General features: G+C 44.0%; 1 protein-coding gene across 12 annotated transcripts in view; it reads right to left on the minus strand.

The window, feature by feature from the left end:
- Positions 1-27,952, minus strand: part of PHKA1 (phosphorylase kinase regulatory subunit alpha 1) — an 828,488-nt gene that overhangs the window by 256,441 nt on the left and 544,095 nt on the right. For all 12 annotated transcript variants that reach the window (XM_063937031.1, XM_063937029.1, XM_063937030.1 and 9 more), the window contains one exon: positions 5,339-5,483. In XM_063937031.1, coding sequence (XP_063793101.1) covers positions 5,339-5,483 — 145 coding nt within the window. The remainder of the gene's footprint in view (positions 1-5,338; positions 5,484-27,952) is intronic.

A 27,952-nucleotide genomic window follows, 5' to 3' on the forward strand; every position in this document is an offset into this window, starting at 1 on the left:
TAAGTGTTCAAATATTTCAGATTTAGAATAGATCTCACCGAGCCGTCTGGCTTCAGTACCACAATATAGTGTGGAATAATACCCCTTTCCTTGTTGTAGGAGGGGTACTTTGATTATCACCTGCTGGGAATACAGCTTGTGAATTGTTTCCAATACTGCCTCCCTGTCGGAGGGAGACGTTGGTAAAGCAGACTTCAGGAACCTGCGAGGGGGAGACGTCTCGAATTTCCAATCTGTACCCCTGGGATACTACTTGTAGGATCCAGGGGTCCACTTGCGAGTGAGCCCACTGCGCGCTGAAACTCTTGAGACGACCCCCCACCGCACCTGAGTCCGCTTGTACGGCCCCAGCGTCATGCTGAGGACTTGGCAAAAGCGGTGGAGGGCTTCTGTTCCTGGGAATGGGCTGCCTGCTGCAGTCTTCTTCCCTTTCCTCTATCCCTGGGCAGATATGACTGGCCTTTTGCCTGCTTGCCCTTATGGGAACGAAAGGACTGAGGCTGAAAAGACGGTGTCTTTTTCTGCTGAGATGTGACTTGGGGTAAAAAAGGTGGATTTTCCAGCTGTTGCCGTGGCCACCAGGTCCGATGGACCGACCCCAAATAACTCCTCCCCTTTATACGGCAATACTTCCATGTGCCGTTTGGAATCTGCATCACCTGACCACTGTCGTGTCCATAAACATCTTCTGGCAGATATGGACATCGCACTTACTCTTGATGCCAGAGTGCAAATATCCCTCTGTGCATCTCGCATATATAGAAATGCATCCTTTAAATGCTCTATAGTCAATAAAATACTGTCCCTGTCAAGGGTATCAATATTTTCAGTCAGGGAATCCGACCAAGCCACCCCAGCGCTGCACATCCAGGCTGAGGCGATCGCTGGTCGCAGTATAACACCAGTATGTGTGTATATACTTTTTAGGATATTTTCCAGCCTCCTATCAGCTGGCTCCTTGAGGGCGGCCGTATCTGGAGACGGTAACGCCACTTGTTTTGATAAGCGTGTGAGCGCCTTATCCACCCTAAGGGGTGTTTCCCAACGCGCCCTAACTTCTGGCGGGAAAGGGTATAACGCCAATAATTTTTTATCGGGGGAAACCCACGCATCATCACACACTTCATTTAATTTATCTGATTCAGGAAAAACTACAGGTAGTTTTTTCACACCCCACATAATACCCTCTTTTGTGGTACTTGTAGTATCTGAAATATGTAACACCTCCTTCATTGCCCTTAACATGTAACGTGTGGCCCAAATGGAAAATACGTTTGTTTCTTCACCGTCGACACTGGAGTCAGTGTCCGTGTCTACCGACTGCTGAGGTAAATGGGCGTTTTAAAGCCCCTGACGGTGTTTGAGACGCCTGGACAGGTACTAATTGGTTTGCCGGCCGTCTCATGTCGTCAACCGACCTTGCAGCGTGTTGACATTATCACGTAATTCCCTAAATAAGCCATCCATTCCGGTGTCGACTCCCTAGAGAGTGACATCACCATTACAGGCAATTGCTCCGCCTCCTCACCAACATCGTCCTCATACATGTCGACACACACGTACCGACACACAGCACACACACAGGGAATGCTCTGATAGAGGACAGGACCCCACTAGCCCTTTGGGGAGACAGAGGGAGAGTTTGCCAGCACACACCAAAACGCTATAATTATACAGGGACAACCTTTATATAAGTGTTTTTCCCTTATAGCATCTTAAAATATATAATCATATCGCCAAATAAGTGCCCCCCCCTCTCTGTTTTAACCCTGTTTCTGTAGTGCAGTGCAGGGGAGAGCCTGGGAGCCTTCCCACCAGCATTTCTGTGAGGGAAAATGGCGCTGTGTGCTGAGGAGAATAGGCCCCGCCCCCTTTTCGGCGGGCTTCTTCTCCCGTTTTTCTGAGACCTGGCAGGGGTTAAATACATCCATATAGCCCCAGGGGCTATATGTGATGTATCTTTTAGCCAGTATAGGTATTTCATTGCTGCCCAGGGCGCCCCCCCCAGCGCCCTGCACCCTCAGTGACCGCTGGTGTGAAGTGTGCTGACAACAATGGCGCACAGCTGCAGTGCTGTGCGCTACCTCATGAAGACTGAAAAGTCTTCTGCCGCCGGTTTCTGGACCTCTTCACTCTTCGGCATCTGCAAGGGGGTCGGCGGCGCGGCTCTGGGACCGGACTCCATGGCTGGGCCTGTGTTCGATCCCTCTGGAGCTAATGGTGTCCAGTAGCCTAAGAAGCCAATCCATCCTGCACGCAGGTGAGTTCACTTCTTCTCCCCTAAGTCCCTCGTAGCAGTGAGCCTGTTGCCAGCAGGACTCACTGAAAATAAAAAACCTAACAAACTTTTACTCTAAGCAGCTCTTTAGGAGAGCCACCTAGATTGCACCCTTCTCGGCCGGGCACAAAAATCTAACTGAGGCTTGGAGGAGGGTCATAGGGGGAGGAGCCAGTGCACACCACCTGATCCTAAAGCTTTTACTTTTGTGCCCTGTCTCCTGCGGAGCCGCTAATCCCCATGGTCCTGACGGAGTCCCCAGCATCCACTTAGGACGTCAGAGAAAAAAATCTTTTTCCTTAATATAAGATAACTTTGGTCACACTGGGGTCTGAAACATGCCTTTCCTATTTTTACAACAGTACAGTATATACAGATGTGTGCTCATACATCTTCGCTGCAGTGTGCCAAACAGCCACTGTTGGCATGCCAGGTACAGTGAGACTTTGCTAGTGTAGGGTGACATTTTAGTTGAAAAATGCATCTTAGTCACAACATGATGCAAACAGAAATCATCAGGAGACTGTGCTGATTCATTTGATATGCGGCACTTGTATATGTGAAGTGAATGAGTCTCGGAATCTGCATACAAAGTGGCCGTGACTTTTTTCCATTCCAAATTTCGCTGAGCCTCATATATAGACTCGGTCGCACACAGACCTGTACAAGTGTTATAAATCAAATTAGCCAGTCTCCTGGTGCATCCTAGTCGCATCGCATTGAGACCTACAAGTAATTTCAGCAAAAATAAGACTCCCAACTCTAGTGGAGCTGCACGGAACCCGTCAGCTCACTCCCCCAGTGAGGCATATTAAAGCTCGATGTATGACACCTCTGTATATACAGTGCATCTGGAAAGTATTCACAGCGCTTCACTTTTTCTACATTTTGTTATGTTACAGCCTTATTCCAAACTGGAATAAATTCATTTTGTCCCTCAAAATTCTACACACAATAACCACATAAAGACAACGTGAAAAAGTTTTTTGAGATTTTTGCAAATTTATTAAAAATAAAAAAACTAGGAAATCACATGTACATAAGTATTCACAGCCTTTGCTCAATACTTTGTTGATACACCTTTGGCAGCAATTACAGCCTCAAGTCGTTTTGAATATGATGCCACAAATTGGCACTTCTATGGGGCAATTTCGCCCATTCCTCTTTGCAGCACCTCTCAAGCTCCATCAGGCTGGATGCGAAGCATCGGTGTACAGCCATTTTCAGATCTCACTAGAGATGTTCAATCTGATTCAAGTATGGGCTCTCGGTGGGCCACTCAAGGACATTCACATAGTTGTCCTGAAGCCACTCCATTGATATCTTGGCTGTGTGCTTAGGGTTGTTGTCCTGCTGAAAGATGAACCGTCGCCCCAGTCTGAGGTCAAGAGCACTCTGGAGCAGGTTTTCATCGAGGATGTCTCTGTACATTGCTGCATTCATCTTTCCCTCTATCCTGACTAGTTTCCCAGTTCCTGCCGCTGAAAAACATCCCACAGCATGATGCTGCCACCAGTATGTTTCATTGTAGGAATGGTATTGGCCTAGTGATGAGAGGTGCCTGGTTTCCTCCAAACATGAATCCTGGCATTACGCCAAAGAGTTCAATCTTTGTCTCATCAGACCAGAGAATTTTGTTTCTCATGGTCCGAGAGTCCTTCAGGTGCATTTTGGCAAACTCCAGGCAGGCTGCCATGTGCTTTTTACTTTTACTAAGCAGTGGCTTCTGTCTGGCCACTCTACATACAGGCCTGATTGGTGAATTGCTGCAGAGATGGTTGTCCTTCTGGAAGGTTCTCCTCTCTCCACAGAGGATTGCTGTAGCTCTGACAGAGAGACCATCGGGTTCTTGGTCACCTCCCTGACTAGGGCCCTTCTCCCCTGATCGCTCAGTTTAGATGGCCGTCCAGCTCTAGGAAGAGTCCTGATGGTTCCGAACTTCTTCCATAAACAGATGATGGAGGCCACTGTGTGCATTGGGATCTTCAAAAGCAGCAGATATTTTTCTGTACCCTTCCCCAGATTTGTGCCTCAAGACAATCCTGTCTCAGAGATCTACAGATAATTCATTTGACTTCATGGTTGGTTTGTGCTCAGACATGCACTGACAAGTGTGGGACCTTATACAGACAGGTGTGTGCCTTTCCAAATCATGTCCAATCAACTGCATTTACCACAGGTGGACTCCAATTAACCTGTAGGAACATCTCAAGGATGATCAGTGGAAACAAGAATGCACCTGAGCTCAATTTTGAGCTCATGGCAAAGGCTGTGAATACTTATTTAAATGTGATTTCTTAGTTTTTTATTTTTTAATAAATTTGCAAAAATCTCAAAAAAATGTTTTCATGTTGTCATTATGGGGTATTGTGTGTAGAATTTTGAGGGGAAAATATTAATTTATTCCATTTTGGAATAAGGCTGTAACATAACAAAATGTGGAAAAAGTGAAGCACAAGATGCTTTGTATTTCAGTGACAATATATTCTCTAAGCCATGCACGCTGCCTGAGTAATTTCTGCTCCCTCTCAGATGTGCGATTTTACTTCACAAACATATGCACCTTGAAAACTGAGGCACACAATGAGGCAGATGAATTAAGCCTGGAGAAGGTATAAAGAAGTGATAAAGCGGTGATAAGTGCAGGGTGATAATGCACCAGCCAATCAGCTCATAACTATAAATGTACATATTGGAGCCGATTGGCTGGGGTGTTATCACCTTGCACTTATCACTTCTTTATCACTTCTTTATGCCTTCTCCAGGCTTAATACATCTGCCCCAACGAGTCAAAAGATGTATTTATGATGCATAATCGTCTCTGTAAATTAAAGTAAAATAAACTAAGCAAGCCATGGAAACTGGTTAAAACAAGAATGATTAAATAAAATCATAGAAGGTTAAAAGACAGGCATGACAGTGGTACAATTTACAAGCGGAAAAATAAGGAGGTATTGCAATTCTTATTTTTCTTTCTTTAGTATCAGCAGAGCAATGATCATTATAGCCGCACTTATGTACATATACAGTAAACATACTATTTAAAGTGAGACTTCATACCAAGCATGCTTTGTGAAACAGGAAAGGTAATGGTAGGTCTTCCAGTCATTCTCCAGCGACTGCACAGGTAGGATAGGTCAGTGCGCAACATCTCCACGATCATACGGTTATCCAAGGCCAGGTAAAACTGCTGTTGATCTATGAACTGATGAACAGATTATATAAGGAAAGATGTACATCAAATGAACTAAATTTTCCATGTCTAAGATAGAGAAATGAGAAAGGGAGTAGTTATTTGGAGGCACTCTCAAAATAAGGAGAGTTATGGTAGACTTACATTGTTAACTCTCTTTCTGCGAGGTACACTGGGTTCCACAGGAAAACATCGGGGTGTAGAGTGGATCTTGATCCAGAGGCACCAACAGGCTAAAGCTTTAGGCTGTCCCAGGATGCTTTGGGGCCTCCTCTGTAACCCCACTTCCAGGCACTGTGAGCTCAGTTTCGGTAACCAGTTCAATGTAGGAGCAGGTAAGAGAGAAGGCAGATGTTAGTCACATAGAACCACATTCTCACAACAGGAGAAAGGACCAGCGGCTAATGCCACACAAACCCATAGAAGCTAGGTGCGTCAGGGTGGGCGTCCTGTGGAATCCAGCGTACCTCGCAGAAAGAGTTAACAATGATAAGTCTACCATAACTCTCCTTTTCTGCAGCGGGGTACACTGTGTTCCACAGGAAAACACCGGGGATGTCCTAAAGCAGTTCCTCAAGGGAGGGGACGCGACTTAGCGGGTATGAGAACCCGGCGTCCAAAGGAAGCATCCTGGGAGGCGGAAGTATCAAAGGCATAGAACCTAATGAACGTGTTCACTGAGGACCATGTAGCCGCCTTGCACAATTGTTCTGTAGACGCGCCACGGTGGGCCGCCCAAGAAGGTCCAACAGACCGAGTAGAATGGGCTTTAATAGCAGCAGGAGCTGGGAGTCCAGTCTGCGCATAAGCTTGTACAATCACCATTCTAATCCATCTGGTCAAGGTTTGCTTATTCGCAGGCCAGCCACGTTTGTGGAAACCAAGGGTATTACATATATACGGAGAGCCCTAACGACATCCAAAGACCGCTTTTTGGGGGACAAATCCGAAGAGATAAAGACCGGGACCACAATCTCTTGGTTAAGGTGAAAAGATGACACCACCTTACTGTCCGAGTTCTAAGAACTGCCCGGTCATGATGTAATATTAGAAAGGGTGGACAAAAGGACAAAGCGCCTAGGTCCGACACCTTTCTAGCAGAGGCAATAGCCAATAGAAACAGGACCTTGGCTGTGAGCCATTTAAGGTCCACTGACTCAAGAGGTTCAAATGGAGACTCTTGCAGGGCATTCAGGACAACAGATAGATCCCATGGAGCCACCGGAGGGACGTATGGAGGCTGAATCCTTAACGCACCCTGAGTGAAAGTATTAACGTCAGGTTCAGATGCAATTTTTCTCTGAAACCATACTGACAAGGCAGATATGAGAACCTTGAGGGAGGCCAGACGAAGGCCTAAATCCAGGCCATGTTGCAGGAAAGCCAGGATTCTGGATGTTTTGAATCTGAACACATCATAGTTCTTATCAGCAAACCAGGTGAAGTAAGAATTCAAGACCCTGTAATACAGATGGGTCCACAGTTATCTTGGCTAGTTTGCTGCACCTAGGCACAACATGGTTTATTAACATAAACCCTTCATCTATTGTTCTCAGATGCAATACAATACAGAGAACAATACAGCAGGGGATTAAGTCATTACAGCAGGGGATTAAGTCTGACTGCCCAGTCTCAGTTAATCATATTAAAGGTCAAGATAAACATGGACCCATCTGTAGATCCAGGCAGATGCCGGTTTGCGTGTTTTCACATAGTTTGGATGACCGCCTCAGAGAATCATTTGGCCCTCAGGAGTGAAGCTTCAAGAGCCATGCCGTCAAAGCCAATCTGCCCAGGTTTGGATAGAGACAAGGGCTCTGTACGAGGAGGTCTGGTCGTTGAGTAAGTAGAAGAGGACACTATCGATAGACCCTGCAGATCTGAGAACCAATGCCGTCTGGGCCATGCCAGAGTGACTAACAGTAGTATTCCTCCTTCTTGCTTGAACTTCCGCAGGACCATGGGCAGGAGTGACACTGGAGGGAACACGTAAGGCAGCCGAAAGTTCCATGGAATGGCTAGTGCGACCACGAATGCTGCTTGAGGATCCCTGGTCCTTGATCCGAAGACCGAAAACTTTGTGATCGTGTCAAGCCGCCATCAGGTCTACACATGGTAGGCCCCATGTGTCCCCTAGGAGTTGAAAGACTTCCAGATGAAGACTCCACTCTCCGGCATGTACGTCCTGACGACTGAGGAAGTCCGCTTCCCAGTTTAGGACACCCAAAATGAACACTGCCGATATTGCTGGCAGATGGCGTTCCACCCATCGAAAGATTTTTGACACTTCCAACATTGCCATGCGGTTTCGAGTGCCGTCTTGATGATTGATGTATGCCACTGTGGTAGCGTTGTCTGACCTTACTTGAACAGGCCTGTTCTGTACCAGAGGCAGGGCGAGAGTTAACGCATTGAACACCGCCCGCAGCTCCAGAATGTTTATCGGGAGGAGAGACTCCTCCTTGGTCCAATGACCCTGGAAAAAGAGTGTTCCTCCAACACCGCACCCCATCCCCGCAGACTGGCATCCGTTGTCAGCAGGATCCAGAAGGGACAGCCCTTGCTCAATTGCTGGTCCTGTAGCCACCAGGTCGATTGACGAATCTCCAGAGTCAAAGTAATCATGTGAGATTTGAGCCGATGAGGTAGGCCGTTCCATTTGTAAAGAATTAAACTCTGCAGAGGGCGGGAATGAAAATGAGCGTACTCTACCATGTTGAATGCCAACACCATCAGGCCAAGTACTTGCATCGCCGAGTGTATCAACACTCTGGGGCGACAAAGGATGCATCTCATCCTATCCTGAAGCTTCAGGACTTTCTCTGGAGACAGGAACAGATGTTGACTGTGTGTCCAGAAGTGCCCCCAGGTGCACCATGCTCTGAGCTGGGAGCAGCAAGTATTTCTTCCAATTGATGAGCCACCCATGGGCTTGTAGGAAGCTTACCGTCAATTGTAGATGACTGAGGAGCACATCGTGGGAGTTTGCCAGGATTATCCAGATACGGCAGGATCCCGACTACCTGGAGACGATGATGTGCCGTCATTACGGCAATGACCTTGGTGAAGATCTGAGGAGCCGTAGCCAGTCCAAATGGCAGAGCCTTGAACTGATAGTGTAGGTTGCCAATAACAAACCACAGATACTGCTGATGTGACTTGGCAATAGGTATATGCAGGTACACATCCTGAATATCCAGGTATACCATATAGTCTCTGGGTTCCATTGACAATTGAGTGCAGCGTCTCCATACCGAACTTGGACACTCTCACAAACTCGTTTAGTGATTTGAGGTTGTGTATAGGCTGGAAAGACCCATTGGGTTTCGGGACTTGAAACAGGGTCGAGTAGTAACCACTGCCCCTTTGGGACAGAGGTACCGGCAGAACGACTCCTGTATCCAGGAGAGTACTCACAACCTGCTGCAGAGCTTGCGCCTTTAGTGGATCCGAAGGGATGACCGTGGTGCAAAACTGGCGAGGGGGACGTCTCTTGAAAGAGACTGTTTACCCGTGAGAGACAACTTCACGCACCCATGCGTCTGAAGTAGTCTTCAACCAGACCTGGATGAACTGCAGAAGTCGGCCTCCCACCCTGGGGTCCTTGTCTTGTTTAGAAGCAGGCTGACGGGCTGCCCAGGGCTGCTTCGTCTTGCACTTAGTGGTTTTGGAAGCACGAGATTGTCTCGGGTATGCCTGACCTTTTGCTTTCCCTTGAGGTCGAAAGGAACGAAAAGTGGTACGTTTTGCCTTCTGTGCAGAAGGATTAATATTTGGGAGAAAGGCAGTCTTGGCAGCCGCCAGTTCAGACACAATTTTATTTAAGTCTTCCCCAAAGAAGACGTTTCCCTTAAAAGGGAGTACCTCCAAGGGCTTTTTGGAGTCCAAGTCCACCTTCCATGAAGCTCAACCACAGAATATGGCGAGCCAGGACAGACGTAGTCAACGCCTTGGCCGCCAACACTCCAGCCTCAGAGGACGCCTCTTGAATATAAGAGGCGGTGGTGATGAGACAGGTATTATCTGTCATTGTCAGATATATCCTCGGCCAGCTCTTCCTCTAATGCCTGAACCCATGCTTCAATACCTATAGCAGCCCAGGAGGCAGCAATAGTGGGTCTATGTACAGCACCTGTCAGGGAGTAAATAGATTTCAGGCGTCCCTCCACACGCTTATCTGTTGGTTCTTTCAGTGAAGTGACAGTGGTGACAGGCAGAGTTGATGACAACACTAGGCAGGTGACATGAGAATCCACTGGTGGTAAATTTTACCACTTGTTACATAACTCTGCAGGGAGAGGGTAGTGAGCTAAGGCCCGTTTAGAGAGGGAGTTTTTATCCTGGATTAGACCAGGGTTCCTGCCTGATGTCCACCAAATGGTCAGAATTTCTAGCCACCTTCTGCCATTTAAACATGTAAGTTTTCTTGGTGACAGTAGTGGGTTCCTCATCATCAGTGATTTGTAGGATTTTCTTAATAGCAACCACTAGAGCAGGTACGTCAATTTGCATTGGAGAATCCTTGTCATAAACGCCCGATTCAGTTTTATTGCAAAACTGCCAACCTGTTACATCTGTGTCTCCTTTGCCGAAGCTGATTGCTGCCACAAATCAGTGTACTATAAATACAGAACTAATAACCCATTGGGGTATAATTTATTATTATAACACAATATATTTTCGCTAAACATTCCGTGACTAAATTAGTCACCGGAGGTTTGACTTAAAGTTATAGTCACCTCATAATTTTATTTTTAAAAACATATTCCCCCTTTTTTGTGTGGTCTATGCTGTCAGTCACTGAATTTCTTGTTTAATCAGTGATATATATATATATATATATATATATACACACACACACACACACCTTTATCTAATTTAAAACAATAAAAGTTATATTTTAATTAACAAACATTAAAAAAAAAAGAGTGCACTACAAAGAAAGCCTTCTTTGAATGAACCTCTCTCATGGCTCATTCACCCCAAAATAAGTACGTTGTATTTTGCTTTCGGGTGCACCTCCAGCCCTGTGACATATAAAAACTGTATGTATAAATAAATGAAATTGGTTGGTTTCATTACACTATCAGTTTAAATTCTCTGTCCGGTGCATAATCACTTGAGGGGCTACCCTCCACCTATATACTAGTTATAACACGCTGGGTCTAATCTCAGTTTCGGATTATAGCACGGACAACTAGATATATTTTGGATACACGATCTAACATATTCTTAACACTATTAATACATAAATTGTTGAAGACAACATATCATTCTGGCTATGTCTAGTTTTACCTTAAAAAAATGCTCTGACTGGAAGACAAAAGACAGAGGATTTAAGTAACATTTTTCCAGAGACATCAGTGGAACAGGAAGCTAATCCCACATGGGATGGAGATCTTCATAAATTTAAACACTACAGAGACGTATCTGTACAAATTTGGATCTGATTAGTCTTTAGAACTATGTCAAACACAAAATAACACAGAGGGGACTTAGACCACGGGTTTTTCCAGCGTACAACTTAGTCACAGAAAACTTAACCAAAGAATGAGAAAGCTGCCTACTTAAATGCTCCCACGGTTGATGAATATCCTCATCAAACACAACAATTTGATTCTTGAAGAATGTGATAAGGAAATTGACAACCTAAGACAGACATTGGAAAGTTGGGAAAAAGATGCACGTTTCCAAAATCATTTTGATAAACAAGAAAAAGAATTAGAAACGTATGAGGATACCATAAAGGAAAGAAAGAGGAATAAATGTATCCGTGATAAAAAAGATTACTTAACAGATAGGATCTTTAAATGGAGCAAATTTAATAAGAACCTCCCAAAGAAAGCAGGACGCCCAGAAAATTCTTACGAAGCAGAATCCTCGGGAGGTGAGGATGTAAATGACCCAAAATCCTTAAGATCTAAGGAGACAATTTGAGTCCAGACAGGACACACTTTTTAGGTCTAACCCGGGGAGCAAGAGACCATCCGCCAAGAGGAAAAAAAGGAGGGGCACAAAGGGCAGATTACGAAACAACAAGATGGGATACAATCACCATCTGTCAGATATCCGAGAAGGAAAAACAAGAAATAACAATAGGAGATACATTATTGAAAATCATTAATTTATCTGATCATACCCTAACCCCTGGACAAACTAAGATTCTTGGATACGGACTTACCTTTTCATCAAACAAAAAATGTAACTGCTTCCATTGGGAAAAGAACCTAAAACTTTTTGGACGCAAATTACTGACCAAATATCACGCAAATAAAGAAAAAATTAAGGATCAACTTTCCATCACACCCAGAGAGGATCCACTAATCCTCAATGAGGAAGATCTCGAGATGATCTAAATTTTGGAAGAATTATTTGGTGAAGCTGGGACTATAGGAGCAACTGAAACCAACAAAATTATCTGTAAAAAAAGATGGTCCTTCTTTCCCCAAGAACACATATGCCCAGAGGTGAGAATTTTCACTGATATGGTGGGCAAGGAGCTAGACCAACTCCAACATAAAAAGAGGAATTACTACAAGGACAACCTTACAAGGAGTGAACGAAAGGCTCTGAACGAAATTAATGGATGGGATGATGTAGTAATAAAACCTTCTGATAAGGGAGAGAACATAGTGATATAGCCGAAAGAAATGTATGTCAAAGAGGCCATGAGGCAGCTAAACAACCCAGACTGCTATACAAAATCACTATTTAATCCCACAGATAACAACAACCTGGCATTTACTAGGATAATAGATCAAGCTCTCTGAAATGGAACAATAACCAAACAAGAATATGAATACTCTCAAAGTGGACAATCAAAAACTCCAACTTTATACCTGTTACCCAAAATACACAAGGATATCAACAATCCTCCGGGAAGACCTATTGTGTCGGGTGTTGGAGGAGTATCAGAAAAAGCTGGTACCTTCATAGATGTTCATTTGAGAAAACACGTCACTAGTCTTCCATCATATATTAGGGACACAGGATGTCCTTACCAAATTGCATGATATAAAATTAGAAGAGAACCAACTGCTTGTCAGCCTTGATATTGAATCATTATACACAAGCATTGTTCATTCAAATGGTCTGGCTGCGGTGGAATACTTTCTAAGAACGGATGGGCTGGATGATTTCAATAACTTTTTATTACAACTTCTACATTTTGTCCTGTATAGGAATTCTTTCACTTTTGGAGACCATTTTTTTTACACAAATACGTGGGACAGCTATGGGCGCGGCTTGCGCGCATACCTACGCAAACATATATCTTGGCTGGTGGGAAAGGGAGGTAGCGCTCAATGAGAGCCACGACCCCTTCCCCAAGAAATTCAATCTGCTTGCTATAACAGAAACATGGCTCATACAATCAGACACGGCCTCCCCTACAGCACTGTCACATGGTGGTCTCAACTTCATACACACCTCCAGGCCTGGTAATAGTAAAGGAGGTGGGGTTGGATTATTAATTTCCCAATATTTCACATACACAGTTCTACCACAAGTACCATCATTCAAATTCACATCATTTGAAGTACATTTCAGCTATCGCCCACCTGGGCAACCCAAACAATTTCTGGAAGATTTTTCTGCCTGGCTCCCTCACTTCCTGTCCTCTGACATCTCCACCATCATCATGGGTTATTTCAATATTGCTATTGATAGTCCAAAATCTGCTGCTCATGCCTCCAAACTACTCTCTCTAACCTCCTTACTCGGCCTCTCCCAATGGACTGACTCCTCTACTGCTCAGGAGGGCCACTGGCTTGATCTAATAGTCAATAGATGAAAGAAAATTCAATACAAATGCGCTGCCGATGGTACAGGAGCAGTCAACCATCAACACCGGAATCTTCACCAAAATTCCAATAAAATAGACATGTATAAAGAAATGGTTAACAGTAGGCTCAATACCATAAATAATAGGATTTCAATACCTACCGGTAAATCCTTTTTTCTTAGTCCGTAGAGGATGCTGGGGTCACATTCAGAACCATGGGATATAGACGGAATCCTCAGGAGACATGGGCACTTTAAGACTTTCAAAGGGTGTGAACTGGCTCCTCTCTCTATGCCCCTCCTCCAGACTCCAGTTATAGGAACTGTGCCCAGGGAGACGGACATTTCGAGGACAAGATTTATTGTTAAACCACGGTGAGCATCTTACCAGCTCACACCTCAAGCATGCCGCATAACGTGGCATTCAACAGAACACAAGCCAACGGCATGAACGATTGCAGCAACATGCTGACAAGAACTGTAACACAACATGTGTGTAGCCACAAGTAATAACTGCAGATACAGTACGCACTGGGACTGGCGCTCAGCATCCTCTACGGACTAAGAGAAAAGGATTTACCGGTAGGTATTAAAATCCTATTTTCTCATACGTCCTAGAGGATGCTGGGGTCACATTCAGAACCACGGGGTTATACCAAAGCTCTAGAACGGGCAGGAGAGTGCGAATTACTCTGCAGTACCGAATGACCAAACTTGAGGTCATCATCGGCCAACGTACCAAACTTGTAAAACTTAGCAAAAGTGTTTGCCAAGTAGCTGCTCGGCAAAGTTGCAACTTTGCAGAGACCCCTCCGGCAGCCGCGCAGGACGAGCCCACCTAATAGAATGGGCCCTCACCGATTTCGGTAACGGCAATCCAGCCGTGGAATGAGCATGCTGATTCGTACCACAGATCCAGCGTGCAATAGTCTGCTTGGAAGCAGGGCACCCCATCTTGTTGAGAGCAAACCAGACAAACAGAGCCTGTTTTCCTAATCTGAGCTGGTCTGGCGACATAAATCTTCAAAGCTCTGACCATCTCGAAACTTTGACTCAACGAAGGCGTCAGTGGCCACAGGCACCACAATAGGTTGGTTCATGTGGAAGGATGAAACCACCTTCGGCAGAATTGTTGATGTGTCCCCAATTCTGCTCTATCTTCATGGAAGATCAAATAAGGGCTCTTGTGAGACAAGGCCGCTAACTCAGACACTTGCCTTGCAGAAGCCAAGGCCAACAGGTTGACCACTTTTCAAGTGGGGAACTTCAGGTGCAAATCAATGTGATGGAAGGAACTGCAACACCACATTAAGATCCCACGGTGCCACAGGAGGCACAAATGGTGGTTGGATGTGCAACATGCCTTTCCCAAAAGTCTGAACTTCTGGAAGGGAGGCCAATTGTTTCTGAAAGAAACCGATAAGGCTGAAATCTGTACCTTAATGGAGCCCAAATTTAGGCCCGCATCCACACCTGCTAGTAGAAAATGGAGAAAACATCCTAGCTGAAACTCTTCCGTAGGAGCCTTTTTGGATTCACACCAAGAACATATTTTCTCCAACTACGGTGGTAATGTTTAGACGTTACCCTTTTTCTGGCTTGAATAAGAGTGGTAATGAGTTCACTGGGAATACCCTCACAGCTAGGATTTTGTGCTCAACAGCCAAGCCGTCAAACGTAGTCACGGTAAGCCTTGATACACGCACGGCCCCTGCCGTAGTAGGTCCCCGCGCAGAGGTAGAGGGCAGGGATCTCCTATGAGTAATTCCAGAAGATCTGGATAACAAGCCCTTCTTGGCCATTCTGGGACCATGAGGATTGCTCGAATCTTTGTTCTTCTTATGATTTTTAGAACTTTTGGAATGAGAGTAAATGGAGAGAATCCATACACCGACTGAAACACCCACGGTGTCACCAGTGCATCCACTACTATTGCTTGAGGGTCTCTCGACCTGGAACAATATCTCTGAAGCTTCTTGTTGAGACGAGATGCCATCATGTCTACTTGAGGAAACTCCCCAACGACTCGTCACCTCAGCGAAGACCTCTTGGAGGAGGCCCCACTCTCCTGGATGGAGATAGTGTCTGCTGAAGTCGTCCCTGGAATGAAGATTGCTGACAGAGCATTTGTATGTCTTTCCGCCCTGCGGAGGAACTTTTGTGGCTTCTGCCATCGCCGCTCTGCTTTTTGTTCCGCCTTGGCGGTTTATGTACGCTACTGCTGTTACATCGTCTGGCTGGATCAATATGGGCAGATCGCAAAGAAGATGTTCCGCTTGCAGAAGCCCGTTGTAAATGGCCTTTAACTCCAGAACATTTATGTGGAGACAAGTTTCTTGACTTGACCATCTTCCTTGGAAGATTTTCCTCCGTGTGACTGCACCCCAGCCTCGGAGGCTTGCATCCGTGGCTACCAAGATCCAGTCCTGGGTCCCGAACCTGCGCCCCTCTAGGAGGTGAGAGCTGTGTAGCCCCCACAAGAGTGAGAATCTGGTCTCAGAAGACAGGATAATCCTTCGGTGCATGTGCAGGTGGGATCCGGACCCCTTGTCCAACAGGTCCCACTGGATCACTCTGGCATGAAATCTGCCAACTGAATGGCTTCGTAGGCCGCAACCATCTTTCCCAACCAAATGCATTGCTAGATTGACACACTTGCTGGTTTCAGAACATGTTTGACCAGGCTCTGAAGTTCCAGAGCCTTTTTCCCTGGAAGAAAAACTCTGTAGTTCTGTGTACAGTATCCTTTCCCAAAAAACGACAGCCGCGTTGTTGGAATTAACTCTGCTTTTGGCAAGTTTAGGAGCCAACCATGTTGTTGAAGAACTGTCTGGGATAGTGCAATGTTTTGCACCAACTGGCCCCTGGATTTCACCTTTATCAGGAGATCGTCCTAGTACAGGATAATCGTGACTCCATGCTTTTGAAGGAGAACCATAATTTCCGCCATTATGTCTGTGAAAATCCTAGGAGCCGTGGATAGACCAAACGGCAATGTCTGAAACTGGTAATGACAATTCTGTATTGCAAACCTCAGGGACGCCGAGGAAAATGGAAATCTGTAAGTAGGCATCCTTTATGTCTACCGAAACAATGAAACCTCTTTCCACCAGACTGGAAATCACTGTCCTGAGAGATTCTATCTTGAATTTGAGTTTCTTTTGGTAGAAATCGAGGGATTCCATTTAGGAGTGGCCTATGTCCGGTCTCAGGACCACGAAAAAGGCTTGATTAAACGGCTTCACCCTGTTGTGACGGGTTAACCAGTACAATTACATGATTCAGACACAATTTTTGTATTGCGTAGCATACTACCTCCCTGTTCGTCGGAGAACTGGTAAGGCCGATTTGCAAAACAGTTGTGGGGAAACGTCTCGAAAACTGCCAGTTTTCCGAATGAATCCAGAACTGACTGAAGAGTTTTTTTTTTTTTTTTTAAGACGTGCCCCCACCGGTGTGGCCTCCCGCAAGAGAGCCCCAGCGGCATGCGGTGGATTTGGCGGACGCAGGGGATGATTTCTGCACCTGTGATCTGGAAGAGACTGCGGACCTCTTCCCTTTCCTAAACCTTCAAAGAAAAGGGAATCTAACTTCTTGTGCATCTATTGGGTCGAGATGACGGCATCCGATAATGATGTGTCTTCATTCGTTGTGATTGATCATAGGGCCAGAAGGTTGACTTACCTGCGGCCGTTGCCGAGATCAAATCAACTAGGCCATCACCAAACAAGGCTTCTCCTTCGTAGGGAAGAGGCTCCATTTCTTCCTGGAGTCAGCATCAGCATTCCAGCTGGTGAATGCACAACGACCGCCTAGCCGAGACCGCTATAGAAATGGCCTGTGAATCCAAGAGTTCAGAGTCCAGCGTCCTTGATATGACCCAACGTAGGGAGTATCTCATCTCCCTCCAGGGTATCTATATCGGGCGACAAGGTATCCTATAATTTTTGAACACTACTACTCACCCATGCGCCTGCCATGGCAGGTCTAAGTAATGTACCCGTGGTTACATAGCTAGAATATAGCGCAACTTCCTGTATACGATCCACTGGATTTGTGACATGGTCCCATGCAGAGCAGGGAGTGACTCACACTTTATTGTGTCCGCAGCGGGAACGAATAACCATCGGAAGCCACCAGGATTCTTTCTCAAACAGGGTGCTCAGTACATGAGATTAGCTATCCGTATATATCTATACATACTATATACATATAAACATACATTAATCCACATACATATATAGACCCTCCGTCAGGAACAGCAGGGTTATCCGTGACGTTAATACGTCCTTAATTGTACTGCACATTATTGGATCTAATTAGGAAACAATCTGGTCGACACAAGAATCAGTATCCGTGTCGGTATCAGGGAGTAGCAACTGGGCAAAATAACATTTTATGTTATTCCTATACTGAATATGTTAATCATGTACTGAATGCTCTTTTCCAATTTTGGATCTAAACTGGAATCACTATAGTCGACACTGGAATCCGTGTCCGTGTCGGAATCAGTATGTAACCTTTCTAATTATTTGCATTCAAGACATTCACCCAGTCAGGAGTCGGCGGTGCTGACACGGTCACCCCCTCATACGTCTGCGTCCCTAATATAGCTTCCTCCTGGGAAGAGCACTCAGCCTCAGACATGTCGACACACGTGTATCAAACACCAACAGACACACCGGCTTATATGAGACAGACCCACAGTAAGACTGTCAGATGGACACAAACTCAGCACAATCATACAAAGCCTGTGAATACTCATAACAGACTTGCAGCGCTTTTATCTGAAATACACTGCCCAAATTACACTGTGCCCCCCCTTTTTTAGCACCCTGAGATTTGTGTCAGCAGTGAGGGAGGACCAGCGTCTCTGCAGCATGTAGGAGAAAAAAGGCGCTGAGCGTGCTGGCCGAGTGAGGAAGAAGTCCCGCCCCCGTAATGGCGCGCTTCTTCCCGCTCTTAAATAAATAATGTCTCTGGTGGGGGTAGGACAGCGCCTAAGCACTAATGTCTCCTTCTGCCAGCCAAAAAAGAGGAATTATACATGTTGCCCAGGGCGCACCCCCTTCCCGCGCCCTGCAGTGCCTGTGAAACAGAAGCATGGCGTGCAGCGTTCTCACCCGCCGCGCGGTACCTCATAATGCCGTCACTGAAGTCTTTTCTTCTGCTACTCACCTGTCTTCTGACTCTGTAAGGGGGTGACGGCAGGCTGCGGGAGTTAGCATCTGAGCGTACCCAGCGATCAAACTCTCAGGAGCTAATGGTGTCCTGTAGCCAGAAGCAGAGCCCTTGAACTCACTGGAAGTGGGTCATAACTTCTCTCCCCTAAGTCCCACGAAGCAGGGAGACTGTTGCCAGCAGCCTCCCTGAACATCAAAAACCTAACAAAAGTCTGGGTAGAAGGGAGCACTCACATCTGGCTTCATCAAGTTACCCTCCCAAATGGCGCTGTAAGCTCTGGATCTCACAGTGCATCAGAAGGAAAGCGATGGTCCAGGTAAGTCCACTCCACCCTTCAGCAACAAAAAGCGTCAAGCGAGTGGTGCTCTTGTTGCTGAAGGGTGGAGTGGACTTACCTGGACCATTGCTTTCCTTCTGATGCACTGTGAGATCCGGAGCTTACAGTGCCATTTGGGAGGGTAACTTGATGAAGCCAGATGTGAGTGCTCCCTTCTACCCACTAATTTGTGGTTACATGCTTTTATATTTTTGAATATTGTGAGTGCTTTGTGTAAATAAATCTGTTGTCCCTGTGAAATTGGTCTGCCCTATTATCTCTTATACCAAGATAAGAATTGCATCTTGGAGGGTAACAAAAGAATTAAGGACACAAAGATTTACCTAAAGGATGAAGAGGGAACTCTTTGCAACTAGATCTGCATTCTTTATGTAAGGACTTATTTATGGTATTGCGCCTACTGTTAATCATTTCTTTATACTTGATCTAGTATTCACCAGACTATGCTCAGTCTCTGAATTCACTAACACCCCTTTCCCTCTCTCAGATCACAACCTTATCACCTGCATGCTCTCCACCATTACTACAAACCCAGAGTCATTGAAGTCCTCTAATCCTCCTCAAACCCGCAGAAATATTAACACATTTAATTTTAAATAACTGTCCACCTCTCTGCAACAACTGCCCTCACCTTCTGCAACAACTGCCCACACCTATTTCTGCATTTTCTTCTCCTGAGACTGCTGTATCACACCTGAACGAGACTCTAGAAATAGCCCTTGACCAAGTGGCTCCAGCTACCCATCACACTCCACGTAGGTCAAGATGTCAACTGTGGCACTCTAAAGTAACAAGACACCTACAAAGCTGAACGTCAGTGGCGTAAATATCATATTCCTAGCGACTTTCTCACATATAAGCAAAAACTATAATATAGATATATATAGTAAAAGAGAGCGCATATAAAGTTATAAAATAACAACTGACACTCTATGAAAAACCACAAATATGGACAGCCACTGATTAGCACAATCTTATCCGCTATAACCGCACACAATAGAAATCAGTTGTAGATAAAGCAGCGTACTCCCCCCCCCCCCCCTTTACCATCTCTACCTTCTATCCCGCCATTGCCGCATCGTCTCTGGTTCCCGAGGCACGCCAGTAACTAACTACATCTGCTGTGAGCAACGCTGCTAATTGGCAGCGCGGGGGTGGGGGGTGGGATGGGGTAGTAGTACAACGCTGGCTTGTAGGTGGAAGTTTAATCTTCTTTGAGTGGAACTGTAACGTTCTCAACAGCACTAGTTGTTATTACTTTCAAGAGGATTTAAAGCATTTATCATTCCTTTACCCACTACAAAAGTCATTTTCAAAGGATACATGAGTGGGTTTTATAGCAAGCATGCAATAATCCTTCTTGCTTTGGAATACCTGGCTTTAACAAACGCATCCAGGCTTTATCTCCAACTACTGTCTATTGTGTGCAATTATAGCGGATAAGATTGTGCTAACCAGTGGCTGTCCATATTTGTGTTTTTTTATAAATATAATGTATCAATGCTAATTAAGTACTATTGATTTTAAAGAGTATCAATAAATTATTTTACAACTTTATATGCTCTCTCTTTTACTATATACTGTATACCTATATTATAGTTTATGCTTGTTTAAATTGGGTTATCAGATTACCCTACGAGAGCTGCTATTCATATCAGTAATAGATTATATTTGTTGTTTTTTAACCATTGGAGCGCCTGATTGTGATTTTTCTTAAGGTATAATTTTTTAATATTCTCACATATAAGACTGTCTACCACTGTTATCGTAATGCCCTGGACTCTGCCAAACAAACATATTTCCAAACTCTCATCTCTGCTCAAGCCTCTGACCCCAAACGACTTTTTAATACATTTAAATCACTTCTGAACCCTCCCTCACCCAACCCACCAGCCACTATCAAGGCGCAAGATCTTGCTTCCTACTTCAAGGACAAGATTGATGAGATCTGAGATTAAATGGTATGCTCTTCCTCAGCCAGTGACCTGCTCAATTCTCTACCTGAACCCTCTGGCACTCTCTCCTCATTTGATCCCACAAGTGTAGATGAAGTGTCAACACTCTTCTCAGCTTGCTACTCTACTACCTCTCCTCGAGCGTATACCCTCACAAGTAAGTAAATGTCTCCTGTGCTCATCCCAACCTTAACTAACATCTGTAATCTCTCTCTCTCTCTCCTGGTATCTTTCCTTCACTGTTCAAGCATGCACTGATTACTCCCATTATGAAAAACCAAGGGGGTCATTACGACCCGATCGCAGTGTGCTTTCGCTCACAAAGCTGCGACTGGGTCACTACTGCGCATGTGCGTGGGCTGCAATGCGCACACGCGTTGTTGCCCAACGACGGACGCAATGAAGAAAGCGATCGCTTGAAGATAGACAGGCGGTGGGCGTTCCTGGGCGGCAACACCATTCTGTCCCGTTTTCTGGGAGTGGTAGGAAAAACGCAGGCGTGTTTGAAGAAACGCAGGTGTGTCCAGGGCGGGTGTTTGATGTCAGAGCCAGGACCGAACAGGATGAAAACGTTGCAGCTGGTAAGTATGTCTAGACCTACTTAGAAACGGCACAAATTTTTTACCATAGCAGGGCTGCACAAGAGATCTCAGCCTTGCTATGGGAAAAAACCCACTCCCATATGTGGAGTATAGTTGATCGCACGGGCTGCAAAAAGCAGCTATGTGCTATCAACTCGGAATGACCCCCCAAATTATGACCCTAACACTCTCTCAGACTACCGTCCCATTTCTCAGCTGCCATGCCTCTCCAAGCTACTTGAGAGACTTGCCTACACTCGCCTCACACACTTTCTTAAATCATACAATTTATTTGACCCACTTTAGTCAGGCTTTCGTTCCCAGCACTCCACAGAGACAGCACTGACTAAAGTAGTGAATGATCTAGTCACTGCAAAGTCCAAAGGCCATTACTCACTTCTTATTCTTCTAGATCTATCTGCTGCTTTTGACACTGTTGACTATTTTCTTCTCATACAAACACTACAATCCCTAGGTCTTAAAGACACAGTCCTCTCTTGGTTCCTATCCTACCTATCTAATCGCTCCTTCAGTGTTCGCTTCTCTGAATCCACCTCCTCTTCGCTACCTCTTTCAGTTGGAGTACCACAAGGCTCGGTCATGGGTCCTCTGTTTTTCTCAATCTATACCTCATCTCTTGGGAAACTAATCAGCTATTTTGGATTTCAGTATCATCTGTATGCAGAGGATACTCAAATCTACCTATCCTCCCCAGATTTGTCACCATCTGTATTGGGCAGGGTCACTGAATGCCTTTCTGCTGTTTCATCTTGGATGTCATCTTGCCACCTCAAACTTAATATTTCCAGAACAGAGCTACTTATATTTACACCAGCCAATAGTAGTTACCAACCTGATATCTCTATCACTGTTGAGAACTCAACAATCAATCCTACCACACAAGCTCACTGCCTAGGTGTCATACTTGACTCAGAACTGTCCTTTGCTCCCCACATTCAATCTGTCCCAAAATCATGTTACATGCATCTAAAAAACATATCCAAAATACGACCATACATTACAGAAGCAAAAACACTAATCCATGCTCTCATTATCTCCCACATTGGTTATTGCAATAGACTTCTTACTGGTCTTACCAAAAAGAGACTCACCACTACAATCCATTCTGAATGCAGCTGCAAGGCTAATCTTCCTTGCTAGACGTTCATCATCTTCAGATCCACTCTGTCCATTGGTTACCTGTATTCTACCGTATTCAATATAAAATACTTTTATTCACACATAAGGCCATTAACCATACTTCACCAAGGTACATCTCTTGACTCATATCAAAATGTCTCCCAACCCAACCTCTCTGCTCTTCACAAGATCTACGTCTCTCATCCACACTCATTAATTGCTCCCATGCACGTTTGCAGGACTTTCTTTGGGCTGCACCCACTCTGTGGAATGCCGTACCATGCACAATAAGACTCTCCCCTAGTCTTCAAACCTTCAAACGTTCCCTTAAAAAACTCACCTCTTCAGGCTAGCTTATCACATTCCAGAACCGCTCACTCAACCTTTATATGCTTTCCTATCCAATTATATCCCCACTGTACAGTCCGCACATATCCTCCACATATTTTCTCTTTCTTCACTTTCCCTTCTTTCTGACCATGGTTCATCATTGCTGTGATGTGATATCATGCAACCCACCTAGAACCTTTGAAATCCAGAGATCAAATATGCAATAGACAGGCATTGATACACAAGGAAAGGCACTATTTCCCTATAGATTGTAAGCTTGCGAGCAGGGCCCTCCTACCTCTATGACTGTTTGTCTATTACTCAGTTTTGTTTTATCATTGTGTCCAATTGTAAAGCAGAACGAAATTTGCTGCACTATAAAATAAACTGTTAATAAATAAAATAAAAAAGAACATCATAACATGGATGCGCTACACTGACGACATCTTTGTCATTTGGGAAGGTGAGGAGCAACATCTGAGAGAATATATAGCAGTTTTAAATAATAACAACTTGAACCTTCGACTAACATCTGAAATAAACAAAGATGCTGTATCATTCCTTGATCTCAAGACCTATAGAGCTAAGGATGGAATGGTAGCCACTGAGTTATACAGGAAAACAACAGCTAGCAATACATTATTACACAGCCAAAGTTCTCATTTCCCAGCAACCATCCAAAATATAACAAGGGGGGAATTCCTTCGATTACGATGGAATTGCTCTGACGCTCAGGTCTACAGAACAAAAAGCAAGGAATGCTCTATGAGATTGAAGGAAAGGGGGTACAGTGCAGAACATATTAAAAAAGCAACTCATGCCTTATCCCAAACTAATAGAGAATCGCTAATCTTTCAGAAAAATAACAGGATGAGACAAAAGGAGAGCTCAAAGCAACCAGAATTAAGATATGTGGTGATTTCTGCCAAGAGTGGGGTGAAATTAAATCTGTGATAAATAAACATTGGCCAGTACTACTGTATGACTGTGATCTGGCAGTCAAATTGGGACCAACTGTGGCCATGAGCTGGAGAAGATCACCCAACCTTGGTGATTAACTGGTTAAGAGCCATTTCTGTGAGCATAATGCGAAAGAGAATAAAATCAAGAGTACACACCCATGTGAAGCATGCAAAGTGTGTCAGCATGTCAACAAAGAACAATTATTAGGAACAGATATGGACAAGAAAATATCATAAAGGATTTGATGAACTGCAAAACATCTAATATGATATATTGTATCAAATATTCCTGCGATCTGATGTATGTTGGCATGACCACACGGATGGTCAAGGTCAGAATACTAGAACATATATGTAACATTAGAAAGGCTGCAAATGACTAAGGGGGTCATTCTGAGTTGATCGCTCGCTAGCTAGTTTTAGCAGCCCTGCAAACGCTATGCCGCCGCCCACTGGGGAGTGTATTTTAGCTTAGCAGAAGTGTGAACGCTTGTGCAGCCGAGCTCTGCAAAAACAGTTTGTGCAGTTTCAGAGTAGCTCTGAACCTACTCAGTGCTTGTGATCACTTCAACCTATTCGTGTCCGGATTTGACGTCATACACCCGCCCAGCAAACGCCCAGCCAGGTCTGCGTTTTTTCAGACATGCCTGCGTTTTTGCAAACACTACCTGAAAACGGTCAGTTGACACCCAGTAACGCCCCCTTCCTGTCAATCTTCTTGCGGCCGTCAGTGTGAAGGAAAACTTCGCTAGAACTTGAGTACAAACACAAAGGGCTTTGTACCCATACATCGCGCGCGTGCATTGCGGGGTATATGCATACGCATAAATGACGTTTTTTTTCACCTGATTGCTGTGAAAATCGGCAGTGAGCGATCAACTCGGAATGACCCCTTAAGCCAAATACAACCAATTTATTTCCATAGCAAGACACTTCCTCCGCGAACATGCTCAACAGTCTAAAGACCTAGAATTTTTTAGATTAAAGAAACTCAAAATGGGCATCAGATGTAGAGACGCTACTAGAGAATTACTAAAAATGGAGAGTAAATGGATTTTCCAACTCAATACAGTTACCCCCAATGGGTTAAATGAACATATCAATTTCAGTGCCTTCCTCCCAACAAAATAGAAAAACTAAATTATTCCCTGCACCATCAAGATACTCACCTTTACCAACCATATTATATCGTGATGTATGCAACTTTTAATATCAGCAAAAGGACAGTACCAAAGCAAAGAAGGAATAAAAAATATTATCCCGGTACCATCCAGATACTCATCTTTACCAACTGTGCTATATCGTGAGGGATACAACTTTAAATATTAGCAAGAGGACAAGAAGGAAGAAAAAGTATAATAAAAAGAAATAAGACCTAACATTTAAAATAAGAATGAAATAAACCACTGTTACTCTTACTATTAGGAACACTCCTAAACAAACATTCCTTCACACTTTCCTTCCTCTCGCATACTTACCCTCGGTTTACAAATTTTAGTCTTATACATATTAACCGTTGTAAATCACAAATACACTTTACACACACACCCCTCCCATATACTTACCATAGCAATAATTGGACTGATATTAGATTACCACTTATTGAATACTACATACACTTCTTGTGCTTTCTTATTGAATATATTATTCTGTATTAATACTTTTAGACTTAGATATTTAATTATTTGTGAACTATAAAGTTCAATAACATTATTATTAAATAAGTAGATGAATAGGACAACTTTATAAGCACAATGGAGCACATACAAACTCCATACACAATTTACATAAATATCTACACTACCTTCTATTCAATTTTATATTTATTTTTGTATTTATTATTCTTTTATTTCTATTTTTATATTGTCATTCTTATTTTAGTGTGCTATACACCATCACATATTAGTCACCATATCAACACGTAAATCACTAACTCACTCTTTATCAAGCTCAAAGCATACAACTTTTATATTCTTTTAACACTAGGATATCAAAGGCACTGTTAGATATATTATAGGCTTACCAACACTTACAAAGGTATCATAATATTCTAATAATTTAAAATAATTGGCCTTTATTTAATTACGCCAAATATTAATTTCATCATATTTCCAGGATAATGAATACTCCTGATTCCATTTCCTTCCTTGAACTCTGTGCTATCACTCTACAATAATTATATTATGCTTGTTTGAGACATATCTTGCCCTTAATAACAGTTTGAGACCACTTATACAAGCATAATATCAAGCCACTAAACTTTAATGTGATCCCTGCAAGAGTATCCTTTTGGATTCTCTCAGAAATGTTTGGGTCTCATAATATTGCAAGACTACTGTTCCTATACTCTTATATGCATGTACACTATCCAAATATAGGATCCTATAACTCCTTAATCTTCGATTAAAACAGACTAATTATCAGAATGAATATTCATCAACCCCCTATCACTGGTGAACAGTGGGTCTGATCACGCCGCAGGGCGGTTTAAATAGACACTCCTGGTATATTCTAACCAGGGGGTTTATTTACTAATATTCGTGTTTGAGTCGGTTTGTGTAGTGTTTAAACTCGTTTTGTATCGGGTGCATTTTGATGCAACTTTTTGAATCCATATACGCAAAGTTACGAAGCAGTCGACTTTATGGTTGTTGTGTTTTCCGATGTCGATGCCAGTCGTTTTTTTTGGCACATTTACAGCCGTCATTGTCGTTTACGTACGTGTTTTTGTTGTATTTGCTGTTTTTTTTCTTAAGTTAAACGCGGCAGGGTTTTTTTTTTTCCCGCGGCCGCATTTTCACTTTGTTTCGATTTTCATCCCCGTTCGTGATTGGTTGTGTTTCAGATGGTAGGAGTGTCTGTGCGCAACCATATAAATACGCCCCAAACCGTCCGCACCTCGTGGGTTTAGTTAGTGGTGAGGAGGAGGGAGGTTGTGCTGTGGAGGTAGGTGAATTTGTGGTTTGGTGAGGAGTGTTGGTCGCGATTTCTGAGTGTAGTACAGGTTGAGTATCCCATATCCATATATTCCGAAATACGGAATATTCCGAAATACGGACTTTTTTGAGTGAGAGTGAGATAGTGAAACCTTTGTTTTTTGATGGCTCAATGTACACAAACTTTGTTTAATACACAAAGTTATTAATAATATTGTATTAAATGACCTTCAGGCTGTGTGTATAAGGTGTATATGAAACATAAATTAATTGTGTGTTTGTACACACACTTTGTTTAATGCACAAAGTTATAAAAAATATTGGCTAAAGTTACCTTAAGGCTGTGTGTATAAGGTGTCTGTATTGTGTTTGAAAGTCGTCTTGTCATTCTTGTTGTCTTGTATTTTGTGGTTTTGTTTCATTTTTAGTCCAAGTTATTTTTCTTTATAGTCCCTTGTCAGTGTTTGTGTGTGTGTGTGTGTGTGTGTGTGTGTGTGTGTGTGGGGGTGTGTGTGTGTGTGAGTTGTGTAGTGGTAGTGGTGAAGTGTGTTGTTTGTCTTTTTTTTTTCTGTGTTAACTGTTTAGACACACAATTATGTGTGACTCAGAGGTGGGTGAGGTGGAGGGTGTGAGTGAGGGGGAGGAGGTCGGTCAGGTGGAGGAGGTGAGTGTTAGTGAGGTGGAGGAGGTGGGTGAGGTTGCTGCAGCAGCCTCAAGTGATAGTGACAGTCAGAGTGCTCTGCAGCCACGCACCACTACTAAGACTGGGCGGAATGTTAAGTTTACTTTTGCTGAAATGTGGCATTGGTGCGTGAGCTGATGAAGTATCATAGGCAGCTATTTGGCCCTGAGTCCGCCAAGGTGCCAACACGGAGGAAGACGGTGTTGTGGGCGAAAGTTGTTGCTGATGTCAATAGTGAGGGGGTGGTCAAGTGGACGGAGGACACGTGCCGCAAACGGTACTATGACATAAAGCGACGTGTCAAGTCCAAAATGGCCAAGGAGGCCAAGTCGGCTCGGAAAACCGGTGGTGGGCAGCCCTATATTGCAAGATATCTGGAGTATGAGGAGCCCATGCGGAGTGTAATCCCTCCAGAAGTTGTCTCTGCAACCCATGTCCGGGATTCAGATAGGCCCAGGAAGAATGGTGAGCATGTGTATTTGCATTTACATTCTATGTTTTTTTTTTATTTAAATATGTGTCATGTGACGTTGCATATTACTCCTATCTTCAAGTGTGTGTCAGCAAATACATTGCTTTGGTTAATGTTTTA

Source organism: Pseudophryne corroboree, chromosome 8, assembly GCF_028390025.1.
Source record: "Pseudophryne corroboree isolate aPseCor3 chromosome 8, aPseCor3.hap2, whole genome shotgun sequence".
Taxonomy (NCBI): Eukaryota; Metazoa; Chordata; class Amphibia; order Anura; family Myobatrachidae; genus Pseudophryne; species Pseudophryne corroboree.